The sequence below is a fragment of the Hypanus sabinus genome, chromosome 13 (assembly GCF_030144855.1).
Source record: "Hypanus sabinus isolate sHypSab1 chromosome 13, sHypSab1.hap1, whole genome shotgun sequence".
NCBI classification, from domain to species: domain Eukaryota; kingdom Metazoa; phylum Chordata; class Chondrichthyes; order Myliobatiformes; family Dasyatidae; genus Hypanus; species Hypanus sabinus.
In genome coordinates, this window is record NC_082718.1 from 40,707,705 (window position 1) to 40,720,807 (window position 13,103).

The following is a 13,103-nucleotide window of genomic DNA, read 5'->3' on the forward strand; positions in this document are numbered from 1 at the left end:
CTAACCATGAAGGCCATCTTTATTTACTTAGAGAGATACCCCTCCCTGCCCTTCGAGCCGCACCACCCAGCAGCTCACCAATCTAACCTTAGCTTAATCATGGGACAATTTACAATAACCAATTAACTTACTAACTGGTACATCTTTGGACCACGGGAGGAAACTGGAATACTGGAGGAAACCCGCATGCATGCAGAAAGGAACATAAAAAATTGCTTACGAAGAGTACTGAATTTGAACTCCAAGCTTGAGGCATGCAAACCTCCAACCCTATGAACAAGTTTGTGGTCCTCTTGGAGGGTTCCTAACAAATTACCTGTCCAAATGCCTTTTAAATGTTGTAATTGTATGTGACTTCAGCATATCTTCTTACAGCTCCTTCCACTTAACCACAGCCTTCTGTGCAAAAAGCCTGCCCTCCATATTCCCAAATCAGTGCCTTCTTTCTCACTTGAAGATCAGTGGTGTCAAATTCAAGGCTTAATCATTGTGACAAGAATAATGCCTTTGGACTCTTTGTTTCTTTTATTGTAATTTAGAGTACTTTTTTATGTCTTGTGCTAAACTGCTGCCACAAAACAGCAAATTTCACAACATATATCAGTGATATTAAACCTGATTCTGATTTCTCTATGTCAGCGTGTCAGATTAAGATCATGCTACCCGACCCTAACACCTCTCCAGCTTTGAATTTGAGTAGAATTGCAGTTAATTAATTCCATTCTTATCTGTCTGGTAAAGGCAGATTCACCTGCATTGACTTTTCTTCATGTACCCACACTAGGTATTTCTAGCTGTTCCCAAAGATCTAACCTTGAGTTAATCATGTCTGTCATCTGCATGCTATCCTTCAGAAACATGTGTATGAACACATCAAATTCTACCCCTATGTAATTAATACCCTGCTGTACATCATGGAGACTGTCTATAGTTTTTTGAAATACTATTTGGATGTTCCAGTTCCAGTACTGAAAAAGCAGAACTTTCTTTAACACGAGAAATCTGCAGATGCTGGAAATCCAAAGCAACACACACAAAATGCTGGATGAACTGTTTATTCATTTCCAATGATACTGCCTGACCTGCTGATTTACTGCAGCATTTTGTGTGTGACAATTTCATTTAATTGTTTAGTTACAAATTTGTTCTTCCCTTGTGTCACGAATTCCCTCTCTTTCATCATTGCTCTTTCTTCACTTTTGGACAACTCCACTAAAGTTTGTTTGATACCTCTTCTATGAAATGGCTTGAGAGGTCTTGGTATGTTAAAGATTCTAAGCATACAGTACTGTGCAAAATTCTTAGGCACCCTAGCTATATAAACACAAGGTGCACTGCAGATGCAGTTGTCAAATCAAGACGTACAAAAAAGCTGGATGAACTCAGCAGGTCGGGCAGCATCTGTTGAAAAGATATTTAGCTAGGGAGCCTAAGACTTTTGCACAGTATAGTATTTGTCAATGTAGGGTAGAGAGCGAGTTTGTAAATCTGGTGGGAGCAAAGGATATTGAGAATGGTGAGTTTGGAGTGCTGCAGGAGGGATGTGGGACTGGTGGCAGATAAGGAGTGTTTGGGGTGGGGGGAGGCGCAGGTGCAGACACACCCAGCTCTGTGACACCAGGCAAGGTCATTTGATTCCAAACAACTGATTTATTAACCATTACAGAACGTCCCTCTGGTGGTTCCCACTCCCTCCCCTCTCCCTTCCTCTTTCCCCAACCATGATTCCCTTCTCCCTGCCCCCTTCCCACTCTCAGCCCACAATAGAGACCCCTCTCAGAATCAGGTTTATCATAGTTCACATATGTCATGACATTTGTTTTTACTGCTACGGCAGCAGTACAGTGTAAAACATAAAATTACCACAGTACTGTGCAGAAGTCTTCGATACCCCAGCTATATATGCTGCATGTGCCTAAGACTTTTGCACAGCACTGTATTCAAACTGTTTTTCTTTACAGCTGTTATTGTGAAACTAACAATCTATGGTCTCCATAGCATTAAAATTTTTAAATCAAATATTGCTGTAAGATTTGAGCACAAAAACCTCGATCTGGCTTTTTGTTATGACCTTTAATTCCACACCCTTCCCACTTCACATTCACAATCTGGATTTAGTTCTGGTTTAGCATTCTACACCCCTGTGTTTTGCTCTTTATATGGAATCTAATGTATTTTAAATTTCTGCTACTTCAGATAAATATAATTATCTTCATACTTGCTGTTAAAGCATCTTGTGGACCCAGGCAGAGGTCCTTCGAAAAGACCGGAATCATGTGAGTTACACTTCAATTTTATCATACTTTTTTACAGGAGATATTGTTGTACTTGTGGTCATGGAAAGCCAGGTGGCCGGGAATAACACACACAAAAGACGGGGGTGGGGGGGGGGGTAACTTGCAGCTGTTTATTTTGCTTGTAAGTCATCTAGACAGAAAACCCTCTCACATTACGCTCACACGTAACACACACGGAAGATTGACAGCAACTTGTAAGGATCGAATTATGCATGAATTCATAACAAATATCACTACAAATTGTTTTCAGGAATAAAAGTTTAAAGAAGGCATTTGCATGGAAATGCCATCCTGAAACCATTATTACTGGAAGGTAGAGTGCTGAAAACTGACAAGAATTAAGCACAGACCACTATAGTGTGAACCGTCACAGTGACAACAGGTAGCACCTGAGATATACGGCCATCCACACTGATGTTTTAGTAAGTTAGGAGATGCTGATGGAACAAGAGTGAAATACCCCAGAGAGCAATATCTGAATTGATACCAACCTGAAAATGGTTTGTATTTGGATTTTGCCTTTCAGTGCACTACTCAAGTTATATGCTTTCATTTGCTTTGTTTCAATAAACAACTGTGACTGGCAGAAGCTGAATGGTAGAAGGTTTTCAGAAATGAGAAAGAGAAGATGTTTCTGTGTTATTAGTCAGGCTTAGATATGAACCCAGATCCCATTAATAAATAGAGAGCATCCTGATATGCTGTCAAGCACAGAAAGTTCCTTTAATTGACAATAGGGGATGAAGGAAGTTGGTTCTCCCCACCACTCCCCATTTGTGTTATCAAAATGGATTGACATGAATACAAAATTAGAAGAACTTCCTATAAGAGATGAAAAGCCATCTCAGCTGACTCAGCATGAAATTCTCCAGGTCAACCTCAGTTGGTTAACTAAGGTTGAATTTACGTTCTGTGAAGAAGAGAAATTTTTGCTGCTTTGTCCTTCAGTCATGTCAGACCTACCTCCATTCTTATGTTACAAACTCCTTGCTTACCACATTGGTGGTGTAAATGGCTTAAATAGCTCTGCACAGCAGCTTGCTGCAGAGGAGAGTTGAGGAGCTGCGGCTCGAAAGGGCAATGCCAAATACAGTTCAAGAGTTAGAGCTTGAATCTGAGGTTATGACCCAAGAGCTTGCAGGGTTCTCGGGAAAGTGAGTGGGATGATTGATGAGCTTTTCAAGGGCCCTTTACTCGGGTGAGTGGTGTTACTCTTCAGGTTCAGCATCATTACAGCCATGAGTGGAAAACAAGCAAAGGGATCATTGAGAGTGAAAACTGAAGGCATCAAGTAAAGTGAATTCAGCAGAATCGTAGGATTTGATTTAGGGGTTTTGTACATAAGGGTCATAAATTTTCAGAAGAACAATAGAAACCTTTGAAAGTGGAAGACTTACCACTGCCCACAGCACAGCTGTCAAAAGGAAATGGGTAATCCAGCTGCAGCTGTTAAGAGAAATCATTCAATGTGAAAGATTGTAGGAATTTCATTTTACCATGTTCTAATAATAGTGGTGAAGGAATACAGTACCGTGCAAAAGTCTTAGGCACATACTGTGTATATAACTAGGGTGCCTGAGACTTGTGTGCAGTGCTGTATTTGTGAATGACGTGTAGAGAGCAAATTTGTAAATCTGGTGGGATCAAAGGATGTTGGGAATAGGGAGGGTGGAGTGCTGAGGAAGGGGTGTGGGACAGGTGGCAGGAAAGGAGTGCCGGGTGGGGGATGAGGGATGCCACAGGTGCAGACACACCCATCCCTAAAACACCAGGCAAGGTCACTTGATTCCAAATAATTGTCTATTGATCATTACAGAATGTCTCTCTGGTGCTTCCCTCTCCCTGCCCCCTTCCCACTCTCAGTCCACAATAGAGATCAATGTCCAAGTCAAGTTTATCATCACTCACATATGTCATGAAGTTTGTTTTTTTTGTGGCAGTAGTACAGTGCTATACATAAATTGCAACAGTACTGTGCAAAAATTTTAGCCACCCTATCTACGTACCTGTGCCTAAGACTTTTGCATAGTATTGCAATGAGAAAAAACAAGACTAGGTTAATAAGTTTCCTGTACATCCCTTTCTGTGTGTATTTGTTCGGTTTGACACAAGTATTCTCTTTTAGATCTGGGCAGAGGACAGCCTTCCTCCTGTTGCTTCTCATTAGTGCCACTTGGTTGCTGGGGCTGATGGCAGTGAATAATGACACTATGACCTTCCATTATCTATTTGCTATTTTCAGCTGTTTACAGGTAAGATTGACCCTGAAGCTATGACAAGACAACACCTCATTGAAGGGTAGAAATGCATGTATTAGTATTGTTCATGTGATTTTTAAGTAGACAATTGGCATGAAAAAAATGGAGTTCTCTAAAAATGGTCCAATGTGTTTGTATCTGAGCCAAAGTTTCTTCTAATTTTTCTTTACAGCTCTGAGCAGAAAACTTTTACATGGCCTGAAACCTGCACGGCACTTTAAATGTTTTTTGTTGTAATATGCACATCAAACAAAAACAAACCACAACTCACAACACAAGCAAATGATTTCAGGCAGTCAAAACAACCGACAAGCGCAATGGCAAAAGTAAAATGTTTTGACTAGATGGCGTCAGTGTTCAGCAGGCTGACAGTTTGTTAACAATGAGTTACCAGCTTCCGTTCTGTGTTTATTGTTACAATTTCTAGCAATATTGTGACTTGAAACATTGACGGTGTAAGTACATTGAAGCTCTAAAATGTTTCAAAGTAAAGATGGTAGTACATTTATTATTTAGAAAATTTATGGATTATTTTCATTAACATAATTAGTTACAGGGTGTTTTACAATATGGTAGCAAGAATTTCAAAATTATATAAAAGAAAATTCCATCTGCCCAGCAACATGTGCTGTGTGCATTGGAGCATTTCCGTTACGGCGTGGTCATGCACTCGTGGAGCTTAGAGAGAAAAGTGATCTGCACATGATGCTGTATTTCACTTATCAGTAAGCTGTAACATAATCTGCACATTATAACATTATTTATATAACATCATTCATACATTAAGATGGTCATAAGAATACAAAACAAAATTAATAAACATGAGTGAAGGCAAACATTATATAGAATAAAATGTAATGTACCAAATTATATAAATATAATTGACATCAAAAGGCATTAGGTAATCTTATAAATAAGCCAAATTAAAAAGTAGGCTTCTGCAAGTGTTTTGAAATGTTCCACGGTAGTAGCTTAGCATATCTCAGTCAGTAGAGTATTCCAGACTTTTTGGTACATAAGAGCAAAAGGCTGCTTCACCAGTTTTTATATGTTTGGCTTTAAAAGCATTAAGTATTTGTAGGTCTAAGATTTCGATTGGGGATATAAGGGGATAGATGCTCCAAAATATATGGAGGACCTAGGTTATTCAGAGCCTTAAGTACAATTAAGAGTTTTTTAAAATTGATCATAAAGGACATGGGCAGCCAGTGTAATGATGCCAAAACTAATGAAGTGTACTCAGATTTTCTTTTCTATTTGGTTAAGATTCTTGTTGCTATATTGTGAACAAGCTGCAGTTGATTTATATCTTTCCTAGGCAGTCCTGAAAAGAGTGCTTTACAGTAGTCTAATTGGCTAAAAACAAAAGTGTGTATCAATTTAACTCTTGCAATATTCCTTAAACGAAAGAATCCAGTCTTATAATATGGTTAATACTAGAAACAATTAGCTAAGTCACTTCCCAGTGGTTGAAATATAGGAATCTTGTTCAGCTCACCTCATTTTTACTAGTATAATATTGCTGAATTTCCTTGGCTGAGATGAATTTAAACCACTGAAACACTCCTTTTCATTCATCTCTTTTTGTCACAATAGTCTTCACATAAAAGACCATTTACATTGGTATGCATTGTTGAAAACAAAACATTTTCAGAAATATTTGCCTGAAACCAAATGTGATGAAGTATCGTAGTAAATCATTTAACCAAAAAGCAGGTTGAAGATCAGAACTGGACAAATTTGTATTATTGTTGTTTATTCCAGATCGTACATTACTGTGGGCTTGGTTTTCATGTTGTTAACTTTACAATATTCTATTCAAGAGTGAGGCACATATTTCCTTAATCTATGTTCAAATTTTGGTATTTGATAACGAACAAGTCCTAATTGTCATCATTCACACAAGTACAAAGGTTACGTTGAGATATTAATGTGAATTTGTATGTGATATCAGCTTGGGCTCATTGTGCTTTGATACGAGAACAATAATTGAACCACTTGCATGGTAAAGGAACAAAAGAGCACTTGTTGTATTGCATGTGCAATTCATTTATATATTGGGCAAACCTACTGACATTTTTCAAATTTAATAAGCACATGCATTATTTTATAAATTTATAAATTTTATAAATAGGCATTATTTTCTAGCTGGTACCATTTTTTATCAAGCTCTATTGTGTGCAGTTTTGGTCACCGAATTACATTGTGTGCAGTTTTGGTTACCGAATTACAGGAAGGATATTTGTAAGGTTGAAAGAGTACAGAGAAGGTTTACAAGGATGTTGCCGGGACTTCAGAAACTGAGTTACAGAGAAAGGTTGAATAAGTTAGGACTTTATTCCCTGGAGCTTAGGAGAATGAGGGGTGATTTGATAGAGGTGTATAAAATTATGATGGGTATAGATAGAGTGAATGCAATCAGGCTTTTTCCACTGAGGCTAGGGGAGAAAAAAACAAGAGGACATGGGTTAAGGGTGAAGGGGGAAAAGTTTAAAGGGAACATTTGTGGGGGGCTTCACACAGAGAGTGGTGGGAGTGTGGAATAATCTGCCAGATGAAGTGGTAAATGCGAACTCACTTTTAACATTTAAGAAAAACTTGGACAGGTACATGGATAAGAGGTGTATGGAGGGATATGGTCCAGGTGCAGGAAAGTGGGACTAGGCAATAAAATGGTTCGACACAGCCAAGAAGGGCCAAGAAGCCTGTTTCTGTGCTGTAATGTTCTATGGTTCTAGACCAGGGGATCCCAACATTTTTTATACCAAAGACCCTACCATTAACTAAGGGGTCCGTGGACTCCAGGTTGGGAACCCTGCACTAGGATTTAATTAATGCTTCCCAAAGCCAAAATTCTCTAACCATATAATAACGAAAGAGTTGGAAACAACAACTTGGAAAATAAAATTTGGATCACTGTACCACGGAACACAGATACCAAAATACCTAAGCACAAGCATTACTTTTTTTTTAATCATTTCACAAACTATACTTTCAAAATTAAGTATTTAAAATAATGGTCATCTTACTGTGGGTTACTGTAAAAATAAATCCCCAGGAGTTGATTATAAGATCATCTTGCACTTGAGAATATGCAATGCCCCTTAATAAGACAACCAGCAGATTTTTAGTCAAACATCAATTTTCCTGACTGACTACATACTTCATGCTCAAGCCTACAGAGTGAGTGCTAGTAAAGGTTAAAGGTGGGGCTCCCAACCTTTTTATGCCATGGACCCCTACCGTTAACCGTGGACCCTAGTTTGGGAACCCCTGCATTAAAGAGATATAGCCAGCAGCTGGAATTGATAAGAGACCACTGGCTCTGTGAGGCAATTGAACTAAACACTGCTCTACCATGCCACCTCTACCATGTTATGACCAATGAGAGAGCAGATGCTGGATAGCAAGTGAAGAGACTAAACTGAGAGCAGGAACCCTAACAGCAGCTAGTGAGGTTAAGGTAAGTTATGTTGTTCCTACAGTTGCCAACAGGAATTTTGCTGGTCTGTGAGTCCACACACACAATACCATGCAAAGACCTTGTATATAAAATGCTCATATATGGGGCGGTTGGTGGTGTAATGGCATCAGCACTGGACTTCGAAGCACGTGTTCCTGAATTCAAATCCAGCCAGCAGCAGCAGTGCGGAAGAAAGGCCTGGCAATCTACTTCTGTGTCTTGCCAAGAAAACCCTTTGGACAGCTACCCTGTCCATAGGGTTGCCATGACAGTTGACGGCAACTCAACAGACCTCAACAACACCAACAACAATATATATATATATGAGGGAGAGAGCTAGGGTGCCTAACACTTTTGCACAGTACTGTATTTGTCAAGTCCACATTGCTCTCCACTCCACATTGTAAACCTGGTGGGAACAAAGGATGTTGGGAACGGCGAGGGTATAGCCCCGTGGGAGGGGTATGGGATAAATGGCAGACCGAGAGTGCCAGGGATGGGAGTGGCATGGATGCAGAGACACCCAGCCCTAAAACACCAGGCAGGGTTGTTTGATTCCAAACAATTGGTTTATTGATCATTACAGAATGTCTCTCTGGTGCTTCCCAGTCCCCCCCTTACCCCCCTCACCCCCCTCCCTGCCCACTTCCCACTCTTAGTTCACAATTGAGACTCATATCAGAATCAGGTTTATCATCACTCACATATGTCATGAAATTTGTACAATGCAATACAGAAAATTACTACTATACTGTGCAGAGACGTCTTGGGTTCCCTAGCTGTATGTAGGTGCCTAAGACATTTGAACAGTACTGTCACTGGGAATGATTCTACAAAATCTTTAGTATTATTTGTCATTGAAAGTTAATTGTTCTGTATCTTTAGGGGCTCGTCATTTTTTTCTGCCACTGTATCTTCAACAAAGAAGTTCGGAAAGCTCTGAAGGACGTATTTACTGGAAAGAAACAACATGCAGATGACACAGCACTAACCAGAACTACAATTTTATCAGTAAGTCCTCAGTAAAGGAATGTTGTTTGAGGCTTTCCAAATGGTCTAGATACGTAAATCACGTATCCATTCTTGTCCGTAAGCATAGAAATTATATTGTTTGCTCCCTGGAGCACTATCAATAGCATTAATGTGCATAGCATATGCAAAATAAATATGTACAGTTATTTTGTGAAAATTCTTATGTCTGAAAGCATCATTGGCTGGACTGTCTAAAGTTAAATAATAGTTATATTTAACTGAGTTGTTTAATTCAAAGTTAACAGGTGAAAAGTGATTAATTATTCCATGGTAATTATTCTGCCCCAGGCATACAGCTTTCTTAAGTCTGTCACACAAGAGCATCTGCAGTTCTCTCTCTGGATTATTGCAGAAACTAAGGAAAAAGAAAATAAATCCAAGAGATGCTGGAAATCCAGGGTCATCGTCATCATTATGTGCCATGTCATACAACATGGGAGATCGTGGTCTTCCATCTGTCTAATCTAAGAAGTTCTAATAAACTCTTCAAACTTTTGCCTGTCCATCCCTCAATGTAACTCATGAAGGGCATGTGCTGTTGACCGCGACTTTTCCTTCCATCAGTTTTTCCCATTGCTACAAGATGTTTGAGCTTTTCTTTCCTCAGTACTTCTCTTCTTCTTCATGTGCCTTGCGTGTAACAAACTTGGGCAATCGTGGCTCTCCACATCGAATGATCCCTCGCAGCGTCAATGATATCTCGCACATTTAGATTTGTTAGTTCTTTCACAGTGTCCATGTATTTTCTAATTTGCCTTCCTCTTCCGCGTTTCCCAGGCACACGGCCTTGTAACGTAAGGTATTCTATTTCTCCCTTTCTGATGACATGGCCCAGGAAATTAAGTTTCCTCTCATTTAATGTTCTCATTAAAGATCTTTTTGTATGGGCACGTTGGAGTGCTGCCTCATCAGTTACCTTATCTCTATATGATATTTTCAGCATTCTTCTAAGAAATCACATTTATGTTGCTTCTAAGTTCCTTCTAAGTTTCGGAAGCAAACAGCAAGATTGACCAGATGTAACATTTTAGTAAACTAAGCCTTGTTGTCATAGAAATGTGTCTGTTGGTAAAAATGGGTTTCATTTTTTGGAAGTTTGTTTTGGCAATGGCAATTCTCCTTTCTATTCCTACTTCTAGCATCTTGTGATATAAAGCTACCAAGGTAATTAAAGCTGGTCTTTTTTTCAATCTCTTGGTTACCGATGTACAATTGGCATTTGGGAGTATCCTGCTGTTTTGATATAACCATACATTTTTTTTTTACAGTTGATGGTTAGACCAAAATCTGCACTTGTTTGTACTACTTTGTCTAGGAGGATTTGTAGGTTTTCTGCAGCACTTGTGATTAGTGTGGTATCGTCTGCATATCTTTTATTGTTAATGTTAACACCTCCAATTTTTATTCCATCTAGGTCTATTTCTCTGAGAATCATTTCACTATACATATTAAATAATTCCAGTGAGGCAACACATCCCTGTCTAACTCCTCTTTGAATTTTAATCCAACTGCTTATATTATCATCAATTTTTACCACCGCTGTTTGATTCCAATATAAATTTTGAAGCAGTTGTTAATCCCTTCCATCAATGTTTAGCGAGAATTTGAAATAATTTTTCATGTTGCACTGCGTCGAATGCTTTAGTGAAATCAATAAAACATAAAAAGACATTTTGATATTCAAATGCCCTTTCTGAAAGCATTCTTAGTATGAAAATTACGTTCCTAGTTCCTCTATCCTCAATAAACCCATATTGCATTTAGAAGTTTCTGGCCTTAACTTGTTTTTAATTCGACTCAGAACAATTCTCAACCAAATCTTTATTATGTGACTCATAAGACTGATTGTTCTATAATTTTCGCAGCCAATAGTTCCAGGAATTTTTGGCAGAGTTATAAGTACTGATTTCAAAAGATTGTCAGGCAATACACCAGACTCATATATACCACTAAACAGTTCAAAAAGAATATCTATGCTCAGATTTTCTAAGGCTTGTATCATTTCCACTGAAAATTCATGAGCTCCAGTGGCTTTACCACGTTTCATGCTTTTCATTGCTTTAGTTATTTCTTCTTTGGTAATAGATGGGCCAGAATTAGGGTGTTTAACATCTGGGGGTTCTCCGCCTTCAAAAAGCTGCCGTATATACTGAATCCACCTCTCACATACTTTATCTGGATCTGTTAGTGTGGATCCGTCTGCTGATCTTACACATCCTGTAGAGGAGGTTTTCTTAGTTCTGGTAATTTCCTTAATTTTCTTGTGCATTTCTTTGCTGTTGTTAATATGGCCTTCTACTTCATTGCATTTTTGATTCAGCCATTCTTCCTTTGTAATATTGTACAATTGTCTGGTCTGTCTGTCTAGCTCTCTATATTGCTCTTCATTATTCTTCACTAACCTTCTTTGTTCCATCAGATCTAGAATTTCTTGGGTTATCCCCCCCTTATTGGTGTGTTGGATTTCTTGTGCTGGGATTATCTCCTCTGCTGATTGCTGTATAGCATATTTAAATCTGTCCCAAATAGGTGGTGTTTCGTTTTCATTGAGGTTTTCTACAGCTGTTTGAATTGTTGCTTAAGTATGCTATCATTTTAAAATTCTCCCAACATATACTTTCTCTTTTTTCCAAGTTTCAGTTTCTTTAATTTTGTTTTGGTGGTAGCTATTACTGGATGGTGATCTGAACCACAGTCTGCTCCTGGGTAGGCTTTAGAATTTGTGATATTATTTCTAAAGCGTTCATTGATGGTAATGAAATCTACTTGATTCCTTGTTCTATCTCCAGGGCTAATCCAAGTACACAGTCTACATGGATGGTTTTTATACCAAGTATTGGTGTTCACTTGGTTGTTTCTGGCACACCAATCAGTAAACCTTTCTCCATTTTCATTTTTCTCCCCTAATCCAAAAGGTCCTATGATGTTATCAGCCCTTTTGCCTCCAACTTTGGAGTTAAAATCTCCCATGATTAGTTTTATATCCTGAGATTTACAATGCTCATAAGCACTGTCCAGATCTTCATAAAGCTTGCTGATATCCTCTTCATTTGCATCATTTGTTGGTGCATAGGCTTGGATTATGCTAATGTTAAAAGGGTTACCCCTTAATTCAACTAAAAGCAGCCGGTTGGATGTTGCCCAATATCCCATTTTGATACTTGTTCGTTTAAAATAATTTCAACTCCATACATGCTGTTGACCTCCAGAATACGTAATTGGAGAACTATTCTTAGTGAATTTGCCACTGTCAGTCCATCTAATTTCTGACAGGCCTAAGATATCAACTTCCAACCTTTTCATTCCATTTAATGTGTTGTCCAACTTTCCTCTCTGGTAAAGTGTACAGATGCTCCATGTTGCTACCCTTAGCCTTTCCCTATTGCTTACAGTCTCTGGATCACGCTCTGGTGTCACCTTCAGCACATGACTACCCCCACCGAGCGAGGTGCTGTTCTGTTGATTAGAATCAACCCCATTCACGCTGTTGTCTGGTTTCTGTTTCTTTCCATGATTGACCAGGCAGAAATTTCAGCAGTGGTTTGCAGATGCCTTCTGTTGTCGCGGTACTCATCTAATGAGAGCATTTGACCTCTACTGGTGTTCCCAATTGGGTATCATACACCAGACGTTGCCCAGCCTTTGCTGTTGTTGTACGAAGACAATCCTCCACCAAAGCTTAGAATTCATCTCCCTGCTGCCGAAGACTTCAGTGATTGTAGGTGACACCACCACCATTGGTCAGGTTATTTTTCTGGCACCTAACAGTCGCCATAGACAGAGCTCCTTCAGCAAGACAGGGTGCACCCGAACCTAAGTCCTATGTGAAGACCGAGTTGTCTTGGGTGGGAGAAGATATATAATCACTATTGGCATTTCCTGAGATTTAGTCAGGACCAAACTGCCTTATACACCCCTTCCTCAGTACACGTCCCAGAAACTCCAGCTGCCGTTTCCTTATAGAAGATGTCACTTCTCTTCTTATTCCAGCTTTTCACAACACTTTCTCATTTGTTACTCTGTCTTTCCATGATATTTTCATCCTCCTTCTCA

General features: G+C 39.1%; 1 protein-coding gene across 4 annotated transcripts in view; it reads left to right on the forward strand.

Moving 5' to 3' along the window:
- The window catches only part of LOC132403786 (cadherin EGF LAG seven-pass G-type receptor 1-like), a 368,758-nt gene that overhangs the window by 331,964 nt on the left and 23,691 nt on the right, over positions 1-13,103 (forward strand). For all 4 annotated transcript variants that reach the window (XM_059987470.1, XM_059987471.1, XM_059987472.1 and 1 more), the window contains 3 exons: positions 2,197-2,276; positions 4,423-4,549; positions 8,904-9,029. In XM_059987470.1, the coding sequence (XP_059843453.1) occupies positions 2,197-2,276; positions 4,423-4,549; positions 8,904-9,029 (333 nt within the window). The remainder of the gene's footprint in view (positions 1-2,196; positions 2,277-4,422; positions 4,550-8,903; positions 9,030-13,103) is intronic.